The following is a 26,285-nucleotide window of genomic DNA, read 5'->3' on the forward strand; positions in this document are numbered from 1 at the left end:
AAGCAGAGTAGGAGGCAGGTAAGGCAGGGTGTGCAATGGGAAACTGGAAGGAAGGTTTGCCAACAGCCATCATGTGACCAGGGGATACGACAACCATCTTAAGTGTGAGATGGTTGCCAAGTGCTCAGATCATGGTCACATGACTGCAAGGGTGCCACAACTTCAAGGACCAATCATAAGTCTCCTTTTTCAGCACCATCATAACTTCAAAAAAAATGGTTGTAAGCAAGGACTACCTGTAAGGTAACCCATTTTGATTATGTTGATGAGCTAGTAAGAACCTTAATTCAACACGGCAACTTTGATTCCATTCTTATTATTCTTAATTCAATTGTTATTAGTATGAAAATTAGTGGCATGATTCCCTGACCTTGAAAAGCCCCCTCTCACCACCACCCCATTTATCCAGTGGTGAAATTAATGTTTTTCACTACTGGTTCTGTGGGCGTGGCTTGGTGGGCGTGGCAGGGAAGGATACTACAAAATCTTCTTTCCCACCCCACTCCAGGGGAAGGATACTGCAAAATCCCCATTCCCTCCCCACTCTGGGGCCAGCCAGAGGTGACATTTGCCAATTGTCCAAACTACTCAAAATTTCTGCTACCGATTCCCCAGAACCTGTCAGAACCTGCTGAATTTCATCCCTGCATTTATCTGACTGCTGTTACAATGATCTCTTAAGTATCAGCTCTTCAAAAATGAAACAACAACTCCCCCAGCTTTTTCTAAACAAAATTGCATAGGACAAGCCCCCACAAAAGTCTCATTTACCAAAAAGAGTGCAATTCTTGTAAAATCATTATGTTATTTTTGAACAATGATCCGTTCTGAAATTGCTTGAGTTTGTAAGGCCCAGATGAAAACTTAATTGAAAGTTTGTTAATTACTCTCACACTCTTTTTTTTTTAAAAAAAATATTATTTTTGAACACCATGCCAACCTAACAAGTAACGGTGTAACTGAGATCACACAAATGTCCCAAAGACTGGTGGCCGGGCGAGCCCAATATGGACACACACCGTTGCAAGTCATCCTATCTCCAAACAAACAGCCATTTTTAGCACTAACACAATTTATTCCCTTGCCTATTTGAAATCTGAGAACCAGGCTACATATCTGAAAGGAAAAGAATGACATTGTGCCAAGATCTTCTATGGGTTACTGTAAGTAGTTGTCACTGAATGCCAGATTCAAAGAACCGTGTCTGAACTGCACATGCTGATTTAACTTCATGCACAATTGGGCTGCCCTGTGGATTTGTCCTTTGGCTGGTCCCACAGGGCGTCATGCAAGAAAAATGAAGACTAGCTAATGCCAAGTGCTCTATCATGGAGTTAAAAGCAATGGGTGGGATTCAAATAATTTAACAACCAGTTCGCCCAGGGTCAGGTTGGCTGTTGTGGGAGGTGTGGCCCATCCCTGTCCTCCAGCTCCGCTACATATATGGGATGAACCTCCCATGACAGCCAACCTGATCCTGGGTGAACCAGTTGTTAAATTACCCCCCCCCCCAACATACACACTATAAAAGTGCATCCTGGGTGCTGCACTGCAATGGAGAAACAGGCAATGGAGCGGCCAGAAGGAGGAAAGGAGGAGGATCAGAAAGAAGAAAGAGGGAAAGCAGCCTCCTCCTTCCCTCGCACCAGCTACTCTTTTGCCTGTTTCTCCATTGCAATGCAGTGCAGTGCCCAGGATCCACTTTGATAGCGGTGGGAGGGTAATTTCACAAGTGGTTCATCTGAACTGGTGCAAACCGTCTGAATCCTACCACTGGTTAAAAGGGATATATGAATGAAGGCAAACATACATGTTCCATGATAATGTTACAGGATGCAATCTGGATTGGTCAGCTGGAGCAGAAGTTCAATCTATCGAGCTTTTGGGCTTGTGCTGGAGCCAATCCTCATGGAAGTTCTCTCTAACCTTCTGCTAGAGAGTTCCCTAAGGAAGGGCTCCAGAAAAAGTCTGAAAACTTGGAAGACTAAACCTCTGGTCCGGGTGACTAACCAGGGGTCAAATTCAGCAGGTTCTAACAGGTTCTGGAGAACCGGTAGCGGTTCAGAGAACTGGCAGATACCACCTCTGGCTAGCCCCAGAGTGGGGTGGGAATGCAGAATTTGCAGTATAGTTCCCCTGCCACGCCCACAGAACGGTAGTAAAAAAAATCTGAATTTCACCACTGTGACTAACCCAGATTGGATCCTGCAGGGATATATGCGACCAAGAAGAAGTTTTGTGGAGGATTCCTCTTTGGATTTGAAAACTCCCAGAGCTCTTTAAAAGCCTTTCCCCACCGCTGTACCTATCTGTCCCACTGAGCTATTCCATATCTGTATTTGCTTGAAATTTGCTGTCCTTGTGGATGATTCTTATCCTTTCTCTAATACTTTTGCTCAGTGGTGGGTTGCAAATCCCGTTCAAGTGCCTCCGCAATGCTCCATGACAGCCCAGCTCCTCTGTGGAGCGTTGCGCAGGCGCCTGCGCAGAACTGCAAAAGCCTTTAAACTCTGGTAAGGACATCAGGCGGGCGGCTGGGCCCTCCAGAGCCCTGTATCGGAATGGTATTCGGTGCTCCAGGCTGGCTCTGGTATGCGCGTACTGGGGCCTACCCCCTGCAACCCACTACTGCTTCTGCTTCAAACTACTGAAATCCTTTGCTTTCCCTCCAAGGTTAAGAGGCCTGGAGAATTTTGCACACTCCAAGATTTTCCTTAAATGGTGCTAGAATAATGAGGAAATGCTGTTTTAACATTGGTACAAATGAAGATGATCCACTACACCCTTGTGTTTTGGATAAGATAAAGGCAATGTCGTGCAATGGTGAAAAATATACATAGCCAGGACATGCTTGTACCATGATTAGATACCAGTAGGAAAAGGCGCTAAATCAACTTTGGGTAGGTTCATCTATGCTTATAGCTTTCAGTTGTATCCTTAGCTGAAATCCATCTGATTAGTTGAATTAGGTTGACATTTTTTTCTCACATGTTTAACCTCTCACAAAGGAAGCAGATGAAAACATATCTAGTGCCTTGTGGATCAGACCCTTCCCCCAGCAGTCTATTCTCATTGAGGCCAATTAACTTAGAAGCCCACTTTTCCAGCTGGTGACCTTGAGAGGCAATCAAAGCTCACATCCATTGATCCCCCATGACTTGATCCAACCCTATTTTGAAGTCAGAAAAGCTGGTAGCTAACACCACAGAAACCCCCAAAGTTGAATTATGTGCTGTGTAATCAGGTTGTACAAGTTGGTTGTCTCCAGGCTGGGAAAAGTTTGGGCGGGAGGGAGAAAATATATTGGGCTAATGAACATAGGCGAGGTTATTTGATTTGGACTTGGCAAGAACTTATATTAGCATTTATAACTCTCTTTTATGAACAGGATGGGATTTAACAACTTGAGGACTACAACGAATTTGGCTAGAAATTTAGAAAGAAAAATGCTGTAAACTCTTGTGGGTCCTGCTTTGTCTTCTCTGAAGATTTGGGTGTTGAAATTAAAGTAGCACAATTTCTTCACTGTGGACTAAAACATATGAAGAACAGTTGCAGGAACTGGATATGGCTAATCTAGAGAAAAGAAGGAATAGGGTTGACATGATAGCAGTATTCCAGCATTTGAGGGGCTGCCACAAATAGAAGGGGGTCAATTTATTTTCCTAAGCACCAGAAGGCAAGACAAGAAATGATGGATGGAAACCTGATTAGGTGAGAAGCAATTTGGAATTAAGGAGAAACTTCCTAGCAGTGAGAACAAATAGTGGAATGGTTTGCCTTTAGAAGTTGTGGGTGCTTTATCACTGGAGGTTTTTAAGAAGAATCTGAGCAGTTAGTTGTCTGAAATGGTATAAGGTCTCCTGCTTGAGCAGGGGGTTGAACTAGAAGACATACAAGGTCCCTTCCAGCTCTATTCTGGTTGATTGATTGATTGATTGATTGAAAGGAAATGGCAGGAGCACTAGAAGGCTGCTTCTGCCAGACTCCTCCTCCTCCTCCTCCTTTGTAATAAGATAAGCAAATCACAATGCTAAGAGAGAATAATGGTCTATTGGGGTGAAAAGAGGTAACATTGGAGATGAGATGGGGAATAGATCATTATAATCTGTGGGTGGTTGGCAAGACCAATGAATGGACATATTCTGGCTGCAAGGTATATTGCAGCCAGAATTACATTGCAGTCCTTCTTTTATAGAAACAAAGGCAAATTACACAATTATTAATAATTTGCAATAGTGCAGAAATTTTGCATCTCCATTATTCTGTATTCCTTCAGTTCTGACCCAAGCTGTACAGAATGTTATCTTGCCATCTCCCCTCCCTTAAGCCACGTTCAATGGCTGCTTCGCTAATTTCTTCTCCTAAATCCTCTCTTAGCTCACTGCTTACTAAAAAATTGTTTGCCCTAATAGAGTTTAGATAAATGACGCAATTAGTCGAACCAGCAAGATGTTCATGGTTTAAAATGAACAATTGCACAGTCGTATTCACGAAGCTGGCTAGCTCCTTAGCTGTTGTCTTATATCCTTTGATGAAACAACTGCTTTAATAGATTCCTGGCTTCTTAAAATAGCATTATTTATGTGGTAGCTGTAGCAAGAAATGGGAACTTTCATGTGTGAATCAGGCATCGTAGATAGAACATTCCGATCACATCGCAACCTTTCCCATTAGTCTCGAGTCTTTTAAATCTCTCTAAAGAACAAGATCTGCATCATAAGATGTTCTCTCGCTTTCACACAATTGCCAGAGATCAGTGTGGTGGGAACATGAGAGTGGATCTTCTCAGTGGCTACTTATAGGATTTGGACTTCTGGAATGGAAAGTCAAGTAGTTTCCATTGTCTTCTTCTATTAATAAGTAAAGACACTTTTCTATGTAGCTTAACAAATGTGTAGGCACATTCAAGTATTCTTCCTGACTTCCTGTATCTCACTTCAGTCCTGGGGGGGACTCATTTGTGAAGTTTTTTCAGATCAGGGACAAATCAATTCACACACACAAAAAGGTAAAAGCAAATAAAACTGAGCACAGTATTCTCTACTACCCTGCAAAGGAGCTCAGAACAACTGCAAAATGGTATATATTTAAGCATTCAGAGCAGGAGGCGCAATGGCTCAGTGGTTAAAGACACTGAGCTTGATGGTCCGGGTTCAAGACCCAAGTGTTGGGCAACAGGGGAAGCTCCCAGCTTCTGCCCACCTAGCAGTTTTAAAACATGCAAATGTGAATAGATAAATAGATACCACCTAGTTGGAAAGGTAACAGCATTCCATGACCCCAGCATATAGTCATGCTGGCCACTATGACCATGGAAGTGTCTTCAGACAATGCTGGCTTCCCTTGACTAAGAAATGGAGATGAGCATCACCCCACAAAATTGGACACAACTGGAAATTAGCAGCTTTTAATTCATTTCCCCTCAAATGGCTTGTTTCCCCCCTCTCCTTCCCTCCCTCCTCCCCTCTCTCTTGTAGTTATATTATGAAAGGATCTAAAAGAGAAATAATGGTACATTATAGATAATGCATTTGTTTACATACTGCATTTTAGTTCAATTTGTTAAAATCTCTGCCTCAGGAAATATTAACAAAACTGGAAGGCTATTATTCTATGTCTTAAAATTGGAATGTTATTTCTTTTTCCCTTCCTGTTCTGGCCCTTTATGGTCCACCATAGTCAACAATAGTAAAGCTGCTGATGACATTCAAGTTTATGATGTATCCAAAGTTGGCAAGAATAAGCAAAACGAAAGAGTGCAATTGAATGATCACCCCCACCTATCAATAGCATTTAAACATGATGTACCATCTGGAATATGTTAATTTCTGCCTAGAATGGTATATAGCAAATGGTCCTTGTTTTTGGTCTGGAGGTTAAAAAGACCCAGACAGCACACATTGGTTGCAATGGCTCTCAGAAACAAGACAAAACAAAACCCAAAGCATTAGATGACTTTGAATCTTTTCAAGATTTATGGCATCTCATTCCACCCCTTTCCCCCCCACAAACTGTTTTGGGTTTTTCATTAGAAAGATAGATTAAGTCTGCTCCCAAAGCAAGATGTCTTTGCTCTTGTGGAGCAGTTCCTCTATTTTTATTTCATTTCAATTTATTTTTGCAAATGAACCTTGCCATAAAACTTCATGAAAATGGATGGAAGAATGATTAGAATCCAGATGCTGCCAAGCATGTCTGCAGAAGTAGAGGATTCCAGAGACAGCATCTTGAGAAGCACGATGAAGCTACATACCAAGATCTCCCTGTCATGACTTCCTCCCATGAAATCTTGGGAAACTCTAAAAGTTGGCAGAAAAATCCTAAGTGGGATAAAGGGAAGAGAACTCAGTTTCTTAAGTCATGGTCTAAGATAGAAGATGTGAGAGAATTCAAGTTCTTTAGAAGCACTGGATGATGCTGGCAAGAACTGGGCCTTTAAAAGCATACGATATTTATACTTTGCAATCTCTCGCCTTCCTATTGAATCCACTGGAAGAATGCAATTATTAGGAGAGTACAATTCATTTTAAATTTTCATTAATTCAAAGAGTCAAGCTACTTCAAGTTTACAATTTATGCCCTTGAATCAAAAAGTTTTGAAGACATGATAAAAGGATGGAGGCTTATGCTCAGCAGCCCATCAGATCTCTCAACTGATTCAAGGCACCTGATTCAATTTAGCATGCTAAATGACCTTGAGGATGGAATTGGAAAGGATGATTCAATCAGATTGCCTTTAAATCTGAATCTTTGCATAGTCCTATTAATGAATGCACCTGATGGGATTGATCCAAAACCTTCACGGGAGAATCCTTATAGAGGATTGTGATTGCCACTGTTCCATGATAGTTAAGCTGTTGGACTAGGCCAGGGGTCGACAAACGTAAACACCCAAAGAGCCATTTGGACCTGTTTCCCACAGAAAAGAAAACACCGGGAGCCACAAAGTTCCTAACTGGAAGCCCCCTGTTCAATTCTGGAGCTGACCGGAAGTTCAGTTCCCTCACCATAGAGTCTCCTCCTAGCGCAGCATACTCTTTCCTCTACCTGTCATAACTGAAAGCCCTATCAATTGTGGAGACAACTGAAAAACCCTCCCCTTGCCATAGAGTCTTCTCCTGGTGCACTGTGCTTCTCCCCACCCCCACCATCAGAAGCTCCTCTCAAAATTGTGGTGTCGACTGGTGACGGAGCCGCAGCAGAGGGAGGAAAGAACTACATGCGGCTCCAGAGCTGCAGTTTGCTGACCCCTGGACTAGGCAATGGTGGGATCCTGCTGGTTTAACAACCGGTTTGGTGATTGCGTGCTTTGCACATGCACATGTGCTCCCCATGTGCCCATGCCTGATGCGTGCTCCGTGCACATCAGTAGTTTTAATGAAACCTATCTTCCACATTACTTCTGGGGAGCAGCATAGCTGAGGCGCAGCAATCTGCTCTGCTGCGTGAACCAGCTGAGAGGATATAGGTAAGTAAAGCCCAGGAGCTGGTGGGCGGGCCAAACTGATCGTCGGAGCGAACTGGTTGGCTTCCAGCTGTTCGTCGGTGCTACCCATTTGCCCGAACAGGTCCGAACCAGCTGAATCCCACCCCTGGGACTAGGATGAAGGACATTCAGGATCATATCAGGTAACTCTGAGCAAATAATGTTTCCTTGGCTCTGTCTCCCCCAAAATACTGCTATATGAAGAGGAAAAAAAGGACATTATCCTGTGCATATTATTTTTATCTCCTGGGGGAAAGGTAAGATGAAAGCTACTGGATATAAATCAATAAACAGATGAACAAATATATTAGCATTTCTATTTTTAAAGGTGAAAGAAAGCACCCACAGATTGAGGACATTCCATCCCAAATATGGTTTAGTGCTTGGAGTGATAAAATGCATCACTTTCTCTCATTCAAGGGAGTGAAATAGTTTCAGAAGTTTGAATTTCATCTATTATTTATTGAGCTGTTGAACAAAAGGCAATGTAGAGGGGAAATTACATTGACATGGTAAGCAGTGAGAAGAAAGTGTCTTGGCAGGAATATCTGTGAATGTGTGTATCTTCATTTGAATGTTCTACTCCTAAACTTGCCAGCTTTAACAATCAGCTTAATGCCTTATTATTTTATAAATTAGGCTATGGTGCTGGGAAATGGAAGGAAAGGGAAGAAGAGGATGATCAGCAGCAAGGTGGATAGAGTAAGTTACAAAGGGATTGGATGCACCATTGGAAAAATAAAAAAAGTAGGCAGTTTGTCATGTCAATAAGTTGCTAAGTTGACAGTGATACAATGGCACATAATCATTATGTAAAGCCCACCTTTTCTCCAAAGTTATGGTTTGGGCTCTTCTCATCATCTGGTCACTCTAATTTTATCATTATAACAATCTGTGAGATCAGTTTGGTGGAGAAGCCTTCATCCTAACTGTTGGGCAAAACTGATTTTGCATTGCTTGCCTTTCCATCCCCCTGTTCTGCCCCTCCTCCTGTGCTTCATTTCCATTCATAACTCAGAAGGCAATTCACATCCCAATGACGCCAGAGGTTAAAAAATGAATATGCTAATTATTCATTTGCGGAAGACAGAACAAACACAGTAGGAGCAATGGAACCGTATGTTCTATGTATGTATGTATTTAGTTTTGGCCAACCTTGGCCTTCTTAAATAGAAAATAGAATTTTGAATTAACACCTACTAAGAAGCCAGGAAGGAACAAATATACTTTCTGTGCCTAAGTGTGGTCTATTCCTGAGTGAAAAAAGTCATAACGATGAGGTATATTATATACTGGTATATTATGCTGATATATACAGTATATTGGTATTATATACAATATATTTGAGATTGAGTAATGAGATATCCTGATCTGCTGAAACAAAGGACAGTTAAAAAGGGGGGAAACAAATAGGATCCAGCCCACTAGGGTATGCCATGAAAAATCCAGTAATGGTATCCTCTTATCTTCACTACTGGTTTGGTTGTGGGAGCGCGCTAGACTGGGCATATGCCAAACCTTCTGCACATGTGCAGAAGGTCCTTGATGGCATCTAGGTGGATGGGCAGAGCCTTGCACAGCTGTCACTACTAGTTCACCCAAACCGGTGCGAACCGGCAGAATACCACCACTGGAAAAATCCGAGCACTGTCCCCAAATTGTGCATTTTCCCAAGAACAAATATTGGAAACAGATTCCCAGCCTTTCCAAAATTGGTCAGAAACTCTCTCCCCCCTGAAATGTAACTGCACAGGGAAAATGCTTTAAGACATGAGGACTGATGATATTCCCTATATTTATTCATTAATTTAATTTTAACAGTGAATACAATTAAAACCAATAGTGGATGAAATAATATAAGATGCTTAAATTGCCTACCAAGATTAACTAATTTTCTGAGTTGCAGAAAACTCTACATCATAACTATTTCATACTAATAAGCCACAAAAAATTAACCAAGATTAGCATGTTATATGAACTGTTAGATCTGTAACTGCCATGTGCAAGGAATCGGGATCACATGTTGAGTTCTATTTCAAAAGATTTATTGCTCAAGCCTATACACAAAATCTAGTCAATTAATGGTCAATACTAAATTGTCGCTAAATACGAGTCAACAGAATTCAAAGGAGGCTGGACTTGGATTGTTTGTGGCAACATAATGATGCCATACCATTTCCTCTCTTGATTCCACCCCCAGATTCTGCCTCTCCTCCTCCTCCTACAATAATTGACCTGGATGTTTATTTATTTGTTTATATTTCATACTTCTTAACTACCCATCTCTCTTCAGATAAAGCTAAGTCTTGGCTCTATCCAATTACTGTCCCAATACTTTCAAATTTTGGAAGGAAACCCCCTGGTATTCTACTCCAAAGCTGATGTTGCTCTCAGTTAAATAATAATCTTGCACACCATCACAGAGAGATCTTAGAAGTTACTGAGAAACAGGGATGGGATTCTACTAGTTCAGACTGGTTGGGCCAAACCAGGAGCTCTGAAGCCCAGATGGGAGCAGACTGGTTTGCAAGTGGGCCCACCCGCCCCTGTGCTTTACCTACCTTTATCTTCTCAGCTGAATCACACATTTCCTTTCCAAGCAGTAATCCTGAGGGTAAGTCTTCTCTAAACTGCGTGAAGTGCGTGCTCAGCAAACTGGTTGTTAAATTGTTAGGATCCCACCCCTGCTGAGAAGCCTACAAGATCTCCTTACAGGAATCTTGCCATTACTGTAGTTTGTGTCTCAGATCAGTAGTAGTAATGCCGTGTGGCCTTTGTCAAGGGCCAGATTTGAGAAGAAAGACAAACAATGCGATTCTAAAGCAGTGTTTCTCAACCTTGGCAACTTGAAGATGTCCGGACTTCAACTCCCAGAATTCCCCAGCATTCGCTGGCTGGGGAATTCTGGGAGTTGAAGTCCGGACATCTTCAAGTTGCCAAGGTTGAGAAACACTGTTCTAAAGTAATGTGGATGATGCAAAGATAGAAATTCTGTAGATGACTGTCCTTATAATCCTTATAAGGAATGGCTCCTAGTTATGAGGGTTTAAATTTCAAAATGAGAAGCATTTCATTTAAGAACTTGTACAGCAAGAATTTTACTCAGGTGGCCTATTCACAGAGGGGGGAAAGGGAACACTATGTCTCTAATCTTTTTTTTTTTTGGCACATGCTTATGATTTCTTGGCAACCACATTCCAATATTATGACAGCTAGGTCCCACAGAATTAGCCTTGTGATGACTTCCCTTTGTTGAAACTTAGCTATGTTACCCTCAGGATATTTGCCAGACTTCACTGATTGCTCTAAAGAGAGAGTGAAATTTGATTATGGCTCTTGAACTACATGGTTTAAATGGAGCCTCTCTGGAAGCTTCTTAGAATTTGAAAGGGAAAAAAATAATCAAAATTGAAGGCTTGCTTTCTTACCAAAAGAAAAGAGAGTCCCATGTCAAGATTAAGTTATAGAAATCTCTGGATAATCTTATAGTTATCTTCTACTTATTTTAATCAATAGCAATAGCACTTAGACTTATATACTGCTTCACAGTGCTTTCCAGCCCTCTCTAAGCAGTTTACAGAGTCAGCATATTTGCCCCCAACAATCTGGGTCCTCATTTTACCCACCTCATAAGGATGGAAGGCTGAGACAACCTTGAGCCTGGTGAGATTTGAGATGCCAAATTGCAGGCAGACGGCATTCAGCAGAAGTAGCCTGCAGTACTGCATTCTAACCACTGTGTCACCGTGGCTCATCAACCTTTCAAGTTAGTTAACCTGGTTGACTGGAAAGAAAGTACAGGCAGTCTTTGACTTATGACCAAAATTGGGAGCATTGTGATGTGAGTCACACCTGATTTACAACCTTTGTGCTGTGCTTGTTAAATTAATCACCACAGTGGTTGTTAATCACATAGTTGTTAACCAAATCCAGCTTTTCCCATTATCCTTGCTTGTCAGAAGCCAACTGTGAAGGTCACAAATGATGATCACATAATTCCAGGATGTTACAACCTTCATAAATATGTGTGGGTTGCCAATTGCATGAACTTTGATTATGTGACCATGGGGATCAGTGGCGGGCTACGACCCGTACGCCCCGGTACGGACGTACCGGTGCTTGCTGGGAACACCGGGTACCGTTCTGGTATGGTGCTCTGGAGGGCCTGCCTGCCCACCCATGCTCCTTACCAGTATTTGAGCTGTTTGGGGCTTCCACGCACGGAAGCGTACAGTGCCTGCACAATGCTCCACCGAGCAGCTGGAGTGTCACGGAGGCATTGTGGAGCATCACAGGCGGTAAGTATACATGTGTGCACTGCACCTGTATGTGCACCTGCTGCACATGTTCATGTGGTGGACTCCCAGCCCCACTGCACCGTACCAGTTGCAATGGGATCTGGAACCCACCACTGATGGGGATGCTCTGAATGGTGTGAATGCAAGGGCCCATTGTAAGTCACTTCCCCCCACCAGTGCTGTTACACCGTTAAGCAATTGCTAAACAAATGGTTGTAAGTGAAGGACTATCTGTACATAGAAACATGTCAATAAAGGAGAATATTCATAGCTCAGGGTTGACGTGGTGCTCCTTGGTGCTCTTTGACCTTGATTGTTTTCTTGCAAAGATTTCATTATAAGTATAATCTTTATTGTCATTGTACTTAAATACAACTAAATTGGTTACCCAAGCTATGTATGTAACATCACCAGTGCTAGTATGGGAGTGGGCTTTACTCTCTATTCATATTCTATTGGCTTGTTCTGTCAGTGTTGGTGGGAGTGGTTTTTTGATTGGGTTGTTTATTGTTGCCTTACTTAGCAGTTCTTTGATTGGGGTAATTGTTCACCTCCTGATTAAACATCTCTAACATAAGCACTGCTGAAATGAATTCCAAGGCTGGACATAGCAATGGTTTGTTTCAACACAATTTGTTTAGTAAAAAACTATGGAGTAGGTTCACATGTGATGCCAAATTCAAAACCACAACATGAAAGCAAATTTAGTCAACATCTCTAAGACTTCAACCAAGTAGAAAAGTCATCAATAAATGCATTAACAGTGGATTCCTATGAATTTAGTAATTATAAATAATGCAATTACTTTTTAGAAGTAAATGTACATGATGGCTGCTAAAGCAACAATTGTAAATTTACTAGCATGCACATGTTATTAAACCTTAGAACATAAGAGTCACCTTCTAGTGAGATGGGCATCAAATAAATGTAATAAATAAATAAAAATAATTTAAACATGAGCCGTGGTGGCACAGTGGTTAGAGTGCAGGACTGCAGGCTATTTCTGCTGACTGCCTGCAATTTGGCAGTTCAAATCTCACCAGGCTCCAGGTTGACTCAGTTTTCCATCCTTCTGAGGTGAGTAAAATGAGGACCCAAATTGTTGGGGGCAATATGCTGACTCTGTAAACTGCTTAGAGAGCGCTGCAAAGCACTGTAAAACGGTATATAAGTCTAAGTGCTATTGCTATTGCTTTAAAGAACAAACTTTCCAAGTTACTATGTTTTTATTTTTAGAGTAACAGATTCATTGGCAGTATTTCTTAATCATTAACTTTTCTTTGTTATTTGCCTTTAATGATAAACAATAATTTTAAAAGAAGAAAAAATAAATAAACCGAGCAGTCAATTGTTTCTAATACACATTCTAATCATAATATTTAGTTGTAGCAGCTGTTCACACAATCCCAAATTGTGATTACTAAACTGCCACTCTTTGGATTTAATGATTTCACTGTTTGATGATGTGTACATAAAGGAAGATTTTAAAGATAAGTTAATTGTTTTTGTAGGAAGAAAATAATACAGTAAGATTCCTTTGTTGAACTGAATTACAGACTTTCCAAAGGTGTTTAAGTAAAAACATTGACATAAAAACTACTGATGAACAGATAATCTACAGAAAGGCATTTCCTGAGGTTGCTAAACAATTTAATATTAATATAAAAAAAGAATGATCCTGAAAATTCATCTTGAAAATAATGATGGAAATAATTGAAGGACATATCTGAAATTAAATAATATTTAAATTACTAAGATGGTGAACTTTGTTGAACACAAGTCCTTGAAATTAATTAAGGATAGATGAAAGGGAATTTAGAATTTTTACCAAAGCCTAATTTTTTTCCAAACTGAGTTTCGTATTTGAAAGTAATAAAACAATAAAATGGATTACAAAACATACTGTTTGTATTAAATGAAACCCTGCCATTCCAATTAACCCTTTCTCTTAAAAGTATTCCTTTCAGTTATTTCTGTCTACTCTTTTGTATTTCAACCCCAAACTAGGTACGATGAATTTAATAAAGTTAAGCAAAAGTAGATTAACCTCTCTTTTAAATTAATTGAATCGGGCTGCATCTCATGAACTTTGTTAAATCACTCTTGGCATTTGTACTTCCCAGAATAAGATGCCAGCATTTAAAAACTGCTTAATCCATCCACCCCTTTGGGCATGGTTGACCACATCGTAGGATTTACAAGCTGGCAATTTTAAAGCTCTATCGAGTATGAACTAGAACTAATTCAATATCCAGAATTTGTAAAAGATGTTTCATTCAGAGTATTTCCAAAATAGGAAGAAGAATTGTATGCAGTTCTTGGCCATTTTTTTATTTTGCTTTGTAGAAATCTATATTTTATTATAGGTCTAAATTATAATTGATGTAGCAGAAATCATTTAAAAGAGGAAAAAAATAATTCTCAGAGTTTTGAATAAGAAAAATTAAAAGACAAGTGTTAGCTCAAAGGTGTTTTTTTGTTCAAAAATCTACAAGACTATTTTTTTCTTTGAGGAGGAAGAAGATTTCTCTTTTTTTTCCTTTCCCTTCTTCCTCAAAGAAAAAAATAGCTGAGTTACCTTTTGAAGAAGAAAGCAACTTTGAGACAACTGTGACCTGGATGACTGAGAATCTCCACAGACAACACGAATGATAATTATACAAATCAGAAATATTTGATATGATTTGTTCAACACACTTATTTTGACTCCAAGCTGAAAAGCATTGCTAGGATTGTCCATCACAGTTGTGGGTGTGTGATTTGCTGAATTCCCGTAACAGTTTCCATCCACAATAGACTGCAGCATTCTTGAGAAACAACAGCTCATATATCTTACAAAATGCACACATTATATATCTGGAAACACATAGTTTCATAACTCCATTAAGGAAAAACTTCAAATAATCACCAAGTAAACCATCTGCACTTACAGCTACCAAATGACACAACCACAGTCTATTGAGTTTATAATGAAATTTGTTCCCCAAAGTGAGTTGGCTGTAATTAAAACTGACTTTCATATCAAAGTTTTAGATTTTAAAAAATCTAGTAAATATTACAAAGAAAAGGTGCCTTTTTTAAACAAAGAAATTCTGGGCATTAACATAGACTCCTATATATAAATTATTTCTTTGAGATCTATGAATCCACTCAAGGATTCCACCCGATCAGAAATCTTAACTAGAAAAGTGGCTACTAAATCAACAGATCTATGAGCCGAGAAGCTATTTCCACCTCTGTTACATTAACATGGCTAATTGCTATTTTTCACTGTTGTTAAAATTCTTATTATTGTTCTGCTGTCTCTTACCTCCACACATTTTGGCAATAATCAGGCAGTTGAAGACTGACCTAAAACACCATTTTTTAAGAATTTTGCTCCTTTTTCTTAAATCCAATGCTATGCGTTTCTAGAAGAATCCCTTTCTACATTCAGCTTTTTTCTTAAACTGCTTAGCATTTAAATTAACAAATATTTATTTGTTAGTGGACTCTAACCTAAGCTGTATCCAAACAGTATGATTGCCCTCCAAATGTCTAAGTCAGGGATCTCCAAACTTGGCAACTTTAAAACTTGTGGACTTCAATTCCCAGAATTCCCCACCCAGCATGAATGGCTGAGGAATTCTGACGTTCACAAGTCTTAAAGTTGCCAAGTTTGAAGTCCCCTGGTGTAAATTATGGAAGGCAAGTGAGCTGTTTGAAGGAGATTGAGTAGGACACCTCAACCTTATCATATTCAGCATTTAAAACAAAAATCAACATTCCTTCTAAGCTGGGAATGACATCCATTGAAAGCAGGATTTGAACTGTTTCCAGATAAATTTTGCTTGTGCAATTGCTTACTTTCATTTCTGAAATGCATACATTAAAACCTTTCACTGGCATCTTACTCATTTTTAATGTCTTTTTTTTTTTACAACCCAACGTAGATAAAAGAAAAATTTAAGATGTCTCCCCTTAGCTAGTGTTGTTTGAATTGGGCTGTCCATGACTTTTTATACAATTTTCTCCAGCAACAGGTGCTAAAATAGTTTTGATAAACCCTCATAAATAGGTTTCATACATTTGATAGAAAAATAAACTTTTTGAAAATCACAGAAAAGACAATTCCTTACAAATGAGAGTAAGACAAGTTCAATGCAATCCAAAGCTCTGTCTTGACAGTAAATCTTTGGAAGGTTGGTTCTGTGTATGTTTACTCAAAGATTTACTCAAATGTAACCTGGACTTTGTGAAAGGTTAATGCCAAATAGATGTGGGATAGTTGTGTGCAGATAGATAGATGTTTGGGTGACTTGCAGAAGATCAGAAGTCAAAAACTCTTGCTATTTACTTAACCATCAAAACAGTTGATTAGTTGATCGTTGCCTATAAACCAAGTTGCTGAAAATAATAATACATATTTGAGAAGAAGCAAGGGGAGGAGTTTTGGGTGAAAGGAATTGTAAACTTGGCTTTGGTCCAGGGATCACAAATTCCTAGCCTGATTATGTTCTCAGAGGCATTCTGTTATTAATTAAGACCATATATATCCTTACAGGTTCTGAATGGTTGGGCTCAATATCCTAGTTTTAAAAAGTAAATTCCACAAGTATGGAAATTTCATGGAATGATGCCCAGTGAGCCTCATTTGTTTGATCATCTCCTGTTTTCATTGTGACTTAAACAGGATGTGATACCTGAATTTTTGATCAAAAACGAGAATCATCCTCTGCCTTATCTAGATCCCTCTGACCAGTGCCAAAATCCCATCTTCTTTTAGATAGTACCAATAATCACCTAGCTGCTTAACTCTGTGTATGTGCATTCTCAACAGTAGAGAGAAAAGAACAGGGGAGTACAAAAATAACATCACTCTTACCTCATAAGTTACCCTATCCCTATATCTGATTCAACTCAGACATTCCTCATTCACATCAGATGAAGAACTCATCTAGAATCTCAGATATTCAACCCACAACCTCACATTCTCATTGGCCGGTGTATTTATATTTTACTTACCAATTGGCATGATTAAAAAGAAAGGAAGCCAACACAGGATGAAACATCCCACAACTATTCCCAAGCTTTTGGCTGCTTTCTTCTCCCGAGAGAACTTTAGAAGCCTTATGGAAAAATTGGACTTGTGCTTGGTGGTAGGGGTAGCTCCTGCAGCTTCAGTGTTGTTCTTGCGGTGGATGCGGAGAGTCACTTCTTCTGAATGGGACTTCTCAGTCTTCAGGCCACACGACAATCCTTTGCTTTCTCTTCTGGCTACCACGTATACCCGGCAATACATCACCAGTATGATGACCAGGGGGAGGTAGAAGGACCCAAGAGCAGAAAATAAGACATAACTTGGGTCAGTGTTGATCTGGCAGTTTTTTTCATCTTCTGGAGCTGGTTGTCTCCAGCCAAAGAGAGGACCTATGGATATCATAACTGACAATGCCCACACGCACAGCAGAGCCAGGATACCTCTTTTTTCAGTCACTATGGCTGGGTATCTCAGTGGGTAGCTGACTCCAATATATCGGTCTATAGAGATGACACAAAGGCTCATGATGGAAGCTGTGCAGCACAGAACATCAACAGCTGCCCAGAGGTTGCAGAAGATCCTTCCAAAAGCCCAGTAGCCCAGAATGTCTAAAATAGCAGAAAAGGGGAGAACAGTAGAAGTCAAGAGGAGATCAGCCACAGCCAAGTTGATAATGTAGTAATGGGTTACGCTTTGCAGATGTTTGTGACAGGCCACTGAAAGGATAACCACGATGTTGCCCAGGACCCCAAAAACAATCAGACCTCCAAAGATGACTCCTAATAATATGGCCTTGGAAATATTTAATTGCTCCACAGTCTGAGTGCAATTGAAGCAGTCAAGGGCAGAGATGTTCTCAGAGGTCAGTCCCATTATCATAACTGGTTAATGTACATCCAGTGTGTTTGTGATTCTCGCTGCCCTTTCTTTGAAAGAGCCAAGAGCAAATATTTGGTAGTGTTGGGTGAAGCTTTATTTCCACATTGTAGATAGAAACTAATTGGAAATACTAGTCTGGCTTTATAAATGCAGAGGAGAGAGCCAAACCCTTGACTAATGAACATATTTGAAAATCCACATTTCTTCTTTTGCATTTGCTCTGAAGAAAAACACAGGCGTTTCTTGTCCCAAAAATAATTCCAAAGCAATTAGAATGGTTCTCTTTAGAACAGTCTCTTTGGTGTTTATCATACCTTGCTGGGTGTTTGATGATGAAACCATATTAAAGACTGACTAAAGACCTCTTTCTTTTAAAATAATGCCCATTGAGCCACCAGATGCTTTTTGTTACTAAGCAAGGAAAGTTGCTGTGGTAGAAAGGACTTCAACTTCCAGACTCTTTAAAAGTTCTTCATGGAAAGATGCAACACAAATAATAGCAGAGTATTATTTGTTCTTTTTTATGTCTTCTTCTGACTTTGAAAAATCCTCCCAGGTGAAAGAAGATTGCTGTCTGTCACTCTGGCTGACACTTCTCAATATCTAGTCTTTTCATCCATGACTAACTTTGTGATTCCAAGAAGCTGTAATAATGGTAAAACGGTGACACCTTCACCCAGCATATAATCCTTTTAACAAACAATGGTTATGGACCTGCTAGGAACTCGGAGGAGATGGAGATCTGTGCTCTTCTGTTTGACAGATGAGTTGTTTCCTAAAGAGGTCAAAAGGAGAAAACATATTTCAAACACCAGACTTCTGGTTGAGCAAATATCCTGATGGCAACATTTCCCCAAAATTAGGAATCAAACTTTACTGAGTTAATATCATTGCATACAGACTGCTGTTGACACTGCTTGCTCATCAATTGATGCTTCTCAGCCTGATTGCTTTTTATGGTTTTTCATCAAATCACACCTCTGAATCCTGGGCAACAAAAATGTTGATCTCTGACAAATTGGCCATTGATTACACTGCAGCCTCCCCCCCGGGGGGGGGGGCGGAGCGGGGAAAGGCAACATTAGGTCCTTTAGAACAAGCAGATCTATGTGTGATTTCTTTCAGTTAACTCTTTTGCAAGCAAAACATTCTGCAACTTTATATTAAGAAGAAATCATGGACATCTCCATGTTAGTTTGCAACATAAGAGAACCAATATTGAAGTGGTTTCTCTTCCTGCTCTACATTACAAATGAGCCTTATGCTAACTTGAAAGGAGAGCAGAAAGCTCCCCTTGTGATCTGAGATGCATGGCTGAAATTGCAAACCCTATGTATGGGATTCTCCTTGCAGCCTAGTTTTTATTTGGTCTAATCAAAACAGATTGATTGGTATCAGGGATTGGTATCATCTGTTTGAAATATCTGAATTTAGCCCTGGGCTCGGTAATAAATATCTTTGGCATAGATGATGTCTATTGTAATACACATGCAGGAGATCCCAGGGCCAGATTTGGGGATCTCTAATTAAAAGGAACAAATTACAATGACTATAAAGACCAATTGCTTCTCTAAAACTTTTGAAAGTGAAGAAGAAACACTATTGGATTGTATGTCTGATTTGACAAATAAGTGTCAAAATAATAATCTCATGTTTCAAGATTAAAATGCTGGGCATTCATGGACTGGACTGGACTGGACTAGACTAGAATAGAATAGAATAGAATAGCATTTTTGAGCAAATGCATGTTTTCAAGCAAACAACAGCATGTTGTTCCTGGTGTCCCAATTAGGCTTGTGCATTAGACCACAATAGGCATCCTTGGTGAAAAGAGTACAGGCATTTCTCTCTACAGCGGCCAGATCAATATCTCCACAGACTCAGTTCTGGGTGCTCCAAATAAGCAAGCAAGTTAGTTTCATAATTTACTCATTTAGTTTCCATAGATTTTAAAATTCCCCTCCCTTCCCACCATGCTAAGCTCAAGCACTCATCCCATTGTGTAACCATGGAATATCTGTTTTCTCCGCAGACTCTCAGAGTTTTTCTCAGTCCCCGTTTCTTTATCTTGGGTTTCACTAATCTTCCTTTGGGATTCCAGATTTTGTTGGATTTGAAATTCCATTAATGCTAATCAGAATGGTTAGAGGTTTTGGGAATTATAGATTAACAGCTCCTGGAAATAACTAGGTTCTTCCTTTACCTTTTATTTTAGAGGTGGGCAACCATGTTTTGGCTGATGGGAGGAAATAACATTCTTATTATTAGATTAAATTTGTTACATTATAGATTATATTATTATTGTACAATTGTATCACAGCGGCCAGTTGTTTCACCGGATTTGGCATTGGTTACTAGTCGGGCCCCACCCAGGGGCCTAGGACGTCGTAACGTATTTTCTTAATATGCGTGCAGATCCAAGCAGTGCGGCTTTTTGCATTTGACTGATGGTGATTTTGTCAATTTTTAACTGTTTTAAATGTAATTCCAGTGCTTTTGGAACAGCACCCAGTGTGCCAATTACCACTGGAATTATCACTGCTGGTTTGTGCCATAGTCGTTGAATTTCGATTTTTAAGTCCTGGTATCTTGCGATTTTTTCATGTTCCTTCTCGGCGACCCTGCTATCACCTGGTATTGCGATGTCTATGATTGTGACCTTATTTTTCTCAACCAGTGTGATGTCTGGTGTATTATGCGCCAGTATTTTGTCGGTTTGTATACGGAAATCCCACAAGATCTTGACCATCTGATTTTCTGTGACTTTTTCAGGCTGATGTTCCCACCAGTTTGTTGCTGTTTTAATATTATAATTTTTGCACAAATTCCAATGGATCATTTGTGCTACTGAATTGTGCCGCAATTTATAATCAGTCTGCGCGATTTTTTTACAGCAGCTGAGAATGTGATCAACAGTTTCGTCAACTTCTTTGCAAAGTCTGCATTTGGCATCATCAGAGGATTTTTCAATTTTGGCCTTAATGGCATTATTATTATTATTATTATTATTATTATTATTATTATTATTATTATTATTTGACTGATGAGTGCTTCTGGAGTCTGAAGAAACCAGGACTGACATTTGGAAACTCTGGTTTATGGGTTGCGATTTTGAGTGGTTAATTCTTAATAGGTGTATTAAGCCTATTATGGATTTCTTTTTATTTCCCAGAAAAAAAAAAGAACACAGTTGGAAATCATACCAAGTTAATTGGTTGGTTTGCTGCCAAATTTCAGTGCAGTAATTTGGGGAAATTCCAGAGGCTAGAAAAAGTTTAGGGTCCACTGGTAGCCCATCAACGAGAAGTTGTCAACCCAAATTTATTAGGCAGAGAACAAAAACAATTGGCAACGCAAAGCAGACAAATTAAGCTGGTTCTAGCAAAACCAAGCAAAAGGTGTGGGACTATTCTAGACTCCTGGATGATTAGCATGGCATTGGCATCCAGAACAACAGCAAAGTGTCCTTCCAGCTACATCTTGACAGTCCAAGAAGAGCACCTAGGACACAAAACATGTTTTGTGTTCCTGAGCTACGATTTCGCCAAAGGCTGTTCCCAATTAAGAACAGCAAAGACAATGACATCATACAACTCTTATAGGAACTCTTTTCTATAAGATTAATAATAACAGGGCGAGGGAAATTGAAATCGTGCAGGAGTTTGACCATATCTCCCATAAGTAGAGTACAAATACACAGGCACACACAAGTCACAGCGGTGCTGCTTTAGACATGATATTTTAAACTTAGATTTTGTTTCTTTAGGGCTCGGGGGATCCTACAGCATGGGTCAAATTAACAGCAAAGCTCAGAACATTGTGTTATTGCCAGTTGTTTCTGACTTGAAGGGTCATTGCTCTTATCTCTTTGGATACAAATGGGTTTTGCATACAAATAGTATAGAGTACAGATCTGTCCGGTGCCTTGCATTTTCTGGCCTTTTGGACCCACTGTTTACAGCTGTTATCCATGTTTATGGGTAGAGGCTTGGTCAATTAAGGACAACAATCTATCCATCTGATAAGCTAAACTCCATGCAGTAAAAAAAATACCCTCCTTGTCTTTAATAGGACACTCACTTCCTACAAATAGAAACTTCGCTGGATATCCCCAAGATAATAAATGAGAATTGAACTAATAATAGTTAATTTGATTTTAAATGTGTAATTTTTTTAAACAAAAAACTTCAGTCATTTTTCTTTCTTTTTAAAGAAAAGGTATTCCTTCTTTAAAAAGCTGACGATGCTTATATTGCAATGGAGAAAATAGGTGAAAATTCAGACATACCTTTAGTGGGAGAATATTTCAAAGCCAATTGGTAATTTCAACAATAAATTGTGGCCCCAACATCACAAAAAACAGGGCTTGGGCGAATGCAACCCAGTATAAAATTTTAGGAATCAATGAATATTAGTAAGCAGGCATGTAAATAAAAACATCGCAACACATTTCTAGTCAATTTTCTCTTCATTAGTTCTTCTCTGCTGATTGTTGTTGGACTCGGGGAAATTAAATAAATACGAGAAATCCAGGGAATGTAGGATGGAGGCATATCCCAAACAGGATATAAAAGAAATGTTGTTGACCGTGTCAACATTACTTGGAGGAAAGAAGGAAGGAAAGAAGGGAAAAAGGAAAGAGGGAAAGAGGGAAGGAAGGAAAATAGGCAGGTATATTGTCTTTAGCTAAGGACTTCTTTTCCATAGATATCAAAGATCTCCATCTACTTACCTCCTCCTGAAACCCTCCTGTTGCAGGCTGATTGAAAGGGGACGAATCACAAGCAGTCATCCGAATGGCACAGTGGGGCACTTTGCTTGCAAATAACAATAATGAAATAAATAAATCAAAAAGGAATCAGCATTCCCACCCTTACCCTCTCCCCCTTAGTATATTTTGATGACTCACAATTACATGAATTCCCTCTGTCCCAATGGCTAAGGGTGGCTGAGTGCTGCTTTTATGATACCTCCCTCTTCCTCGGTGAATAATGCCCCCCTGCTCGACTGTGAAGGAGAAGCAGTAACTTTAGTGTGCTGTAGGAGCTGATGCAGGCAGCACTACGGTCCCTGTTGTGATTTACCGTAATCTCTTGCTGGTTACCGTATTTCAGCACAAGAAAGGGCACTTCTGACAGTTGTCAACATTTTTTTCTGTTGACTCCTCTTTCTTTTCTTTCCCTCCCTCCGTCTCTCTCTCTCTCTCTCTCTCCCCCCCCCTCCCTCCCTCTTTCTGTGTGAGTCTGAGTCTCCTTGTCAGCTGTGAGCAAATACTGGTTACTCAATCTACTTTAAAGAAGGGGGGTGTAAAGGAACAGTGTGGCAAAGGAAATACTACAGCAAACTGGTGAGAAGCTAGTTAGCATTTTCACCCCACTTATCGTATTTATGCTGGGTGTTTTCACATTCTGAAATACGGATAAATGCAGTTTGTTAAGGCTGAGGGGGAAGAAAGGAGTAACAAGACTGTGAAGAAAAGGATGTACATTGAGTCTGTGGATAGGTGTGCATTTGTAAAATGTCAACTGATTTTGAGTTTGACAGCGAGATTCATACCAAGAGGGAACTCAATTGTTATTGTTGAAAGAGCATGTTTTATTTTAGAAGAGAATATATATAGCTCAGGGTTGAACGATGGAGTCCTTGGTGGTCTCTGAGAGTGGTTGTTTGCTTGCAAGTGATTTATGATTGACTAGGTAACCTCATTGGAGCCCTGGTAGTGTTAACTACTCAGGCACTGACATGTTTGCAAGCAAAACAACCAAGCTCACAGAGCACCAAGGACACAACATGCTTAATTTGGGCAAAGAAAGAACCAAGGTTGTTTGGAACCTGCTTCCATCTCCAAGTCTTGTATCCAGAATGAGGTCTTCTTGGGTTTATGAGAGGGTAGAAGGTAGAGGCATCTTTTCCATAATAGCTTGTCAAACAATGGGGTAAACCAGGCTGCAGGAATTGAGTTGGCACTCTGTTCCTTCCATGGTGCATGCCAACACATTTGATCAGGGAGCAGCACCTTCTCCAGAGAGAACCAGAGCATAGAACTGTGGTCATTCCAGCTTGCTTTTGGATGTGTAGGACATTATTAATGGGAGAGTTTTTAGGGAAAGCTTTACCTGAACCTTCATGAAAATGAAGCACACCTTTGAAAATTTGCATCGTCTTACAAATATGCACCCCTCCTCCTGACTCTCTCTAGCGAAATCTTTAGTTATTTTGGCCAGGCATCTCTTTTGCAAAAAGGCAGACTTTTATGGCTTCCTTTAATGTGATTGTTACATTTTTGATTAGCTGTTGTGTGATTATTTAAAAAGAGACATATGCTGCTCTCTTTCAAACACTTTTGAAGCTGTTGGCACAGAAGATTGCAAAACATTTTGAAATCAGCACTAGAAAAAAATAAAAAAATGGATAGGATTACATTGCAAAGTTGGCAATTTTGCTCCGGACGCAGTTGTCCATAAATAGCTCTGTGTATGTGCAGAACATAAAAAAATGAAAAAAAAAATACATGCTGCCTTGACCAGTCCGGAAGCGTGGCATACTTGGGTCACTGCTGGTTCTGGCAACCCAGGCCGGCAAGCCACTACCAGTTTGGCTGAACCGGTCCGATCTGGTAGGAACTGATACACACATATGTGATACACACACACACACACACACACACACACACACAAACACACTGTATACTATATACATATCTGATATGTGCGCACACACACACACACACGCACACACACACACACATATCAATTAAATGAACTGTTCCATCAAATCCTAAGCGGAAGTCCCTATAAGAAATCTTATTATTCATACCCAAAGCTGAGGTCCATTAACATTTGGGTCTCAGAGCCTGGTGGAGGGAAAAAAGCAGGTCCCAGGGCCACCAGTATCCCTAGGAGAAGGTGCTTCCATAAGCTCGATGCTACATTTCTTAGGGCCCATCAGAAGGCAATTCTTCACGGAGAATATCTGGGGACAAATGCTTTAAACATAGAGGCTAAAATTCCATAACTGGTCACTGTGGGCAAAATACATTCAGTATGTGTATCAAAGAATGCCAGGAAAGACTACATCATATAAACATTTATTGATGTAAAACGACAGTTTTTAAACATTTTGACACGGAAAGGAATCTTGCTCTGAATCATTTTCTTTTTCATTTAAAAGCAGCTTGGTAGCAGCTGGTGTTCCCCAAAAGTGGCAGGGCTCCCCGTACCCTCCATCTGATTCTGTCAATTATGCCCACTCAATATTTCCTGTTGCGACTTGAAAAAGAAAAAGAGGGGGGAAAAACCCAGTCTGGTCATTCAATACAGATATTTAAATATTTCTCCCGTTTTAACTGATTATAAGTGGGGCAGAATGCTTCAAGGGGCTTAAAGATAAATCAGTCATTATAGACTTAAAATGAGTTTTTTTTTTTAAAAAAATAAAACTATATCTAAGTGAATTCCATTTATTTCTTATAAAACTTGCCATTAATTGCATTCATTTGCACTCAGGAGGAGTTCCTACTGCATTCAAGGGAGCATATTTTTCATTGTACAACTGAAACCATAGCTAAGGGGGAGGGGAATCAAGTACCATTGGCCTCCATCTGAAGTCCCCCTAATCTCTCTGAGTGATACAGGTGGTCCTCCATTTACGACCACAATTGAGCCCAGAATTTATGTTGTTAAGTAAGGAATTTATTAAGTGACTTTTGTACCATTTTACTTCTTTTCCTGCCATATTTGTTAAGTGAATCACTGAGTTAGTAACATGGTTATTAAGTGAATACTGGCTTCTCCATTGCTTGTCAGAAGGTCACAAAAGAGAGTCAACTGACCCTGGGACAGTGCATCCAATATCTCAGGATTTGCTACAAAGAAGAGAGTGTCAAGCTATTCTCCAAAGCACCTGAAGGCAGGACAAGAAGCAATGGGTGGAAACTAATCAAGGAGAGAAGCAACTTAGAACTAAGGAGAAATTTCCTGACAGTTAGAACAATTAATCAGTGGAACAACTTGCCTCCAGAACTTGTGAATGCTCCAACACCGGGCGTTTTAAAGAAGAGATTGGATAACCATTTGTCTGAACTGGTGTAGGGTTTCCTACCTAAGCAAGGGTTTGGACTAGAAGACCTCCAAGGTCCCTTCCAACTTTTTATTCTATTTTCTACTCCTATCCTTTCCTTTCCTATCCTATCCTAAATATGAACAAGTTGTCAAGCAGCCTAATGTAAATCACATGACAAGGGGGATGCTGCAACAGTTATAAGGGTGAAAAATGGTCATAAGTCCCTTTCTTCAGTGGAATTGTAACTTTGAACAGTCACTAAATGAACGGTTGTAACATTGAACAGTCACTAAATGAATGGTTGTAAGTTGAGGACTATCTGTATATTTTTCTTTTATTTTCAAGTGCTGGAGGAAGTTTAGAGATAGAAGCTTAAATCAACTTTTCATGTCTTAAAACACCTGAACTCACCACAACATTGGAATCATAAACTGCACTCCCTTTTGGAGGGTAGCTCTTGATCTGTTGGGTTAAGCTTAGTGCTTAATAGCAATAGTACTTAGACTTATATACCACTTCACAGTGCTTTACAGCCCTC

The 26,285-nt window shown here is 39.9% G+C and overlaps 1 protein-coding gene across 2 annotated transcripts in view; it reads right to left on the reverse strand.

Moving 5' to 3' along the window:
• ADRA1A (adrenoceptor alpha 1A) overlaps positions 1-22,834 on the reverse strand; it is a 41,453-nt gene extending 18,619 nt beyond the window's left edge. Inside the window, exons 1-3 of one of the 2 annotated variants that reach the window (XM_032229315.1) lie at positions 22,596-22,834; positions 22,419-22,498; positions 16,792-18,461 (exon numbers count right to left, since the gene is read on the reverse strand). In XM_032229315.1, the coding sequence (XP_032085206.1) occupies positions 16,792-17,686 (895 nt within the window). In that variant the 5' untranslated portion in view covers positions 17,687-18,461; positions 22,419-22,498; positions 22,596-22,834. Of the gene's footprint in view, positions 1-16,791; positions 18,462-22,418; positions 22,504-22,595 lie in introns of both variants that reach the window. The other variant, XM_032229314.1, reaches the window with a different exon arrangement.
• Positions 22,835-26,285: the final 3,451 nt, after the last annotated feature.

The sequence above is a fragment of the Thamnophis elegans genome, chromosome 13 (assembly GCF_009769535.1).
Source record: "Thamnophis elegans isolate rThaEle1 chromosome 13, rThaEle1.pri, whole genome shotgun sequence".
NCBI lineage: Eukaryota > Metazoa > Chordata > Lepidosauria > Squamata > Colubridae > Thamnophis > Thamnophis elegans.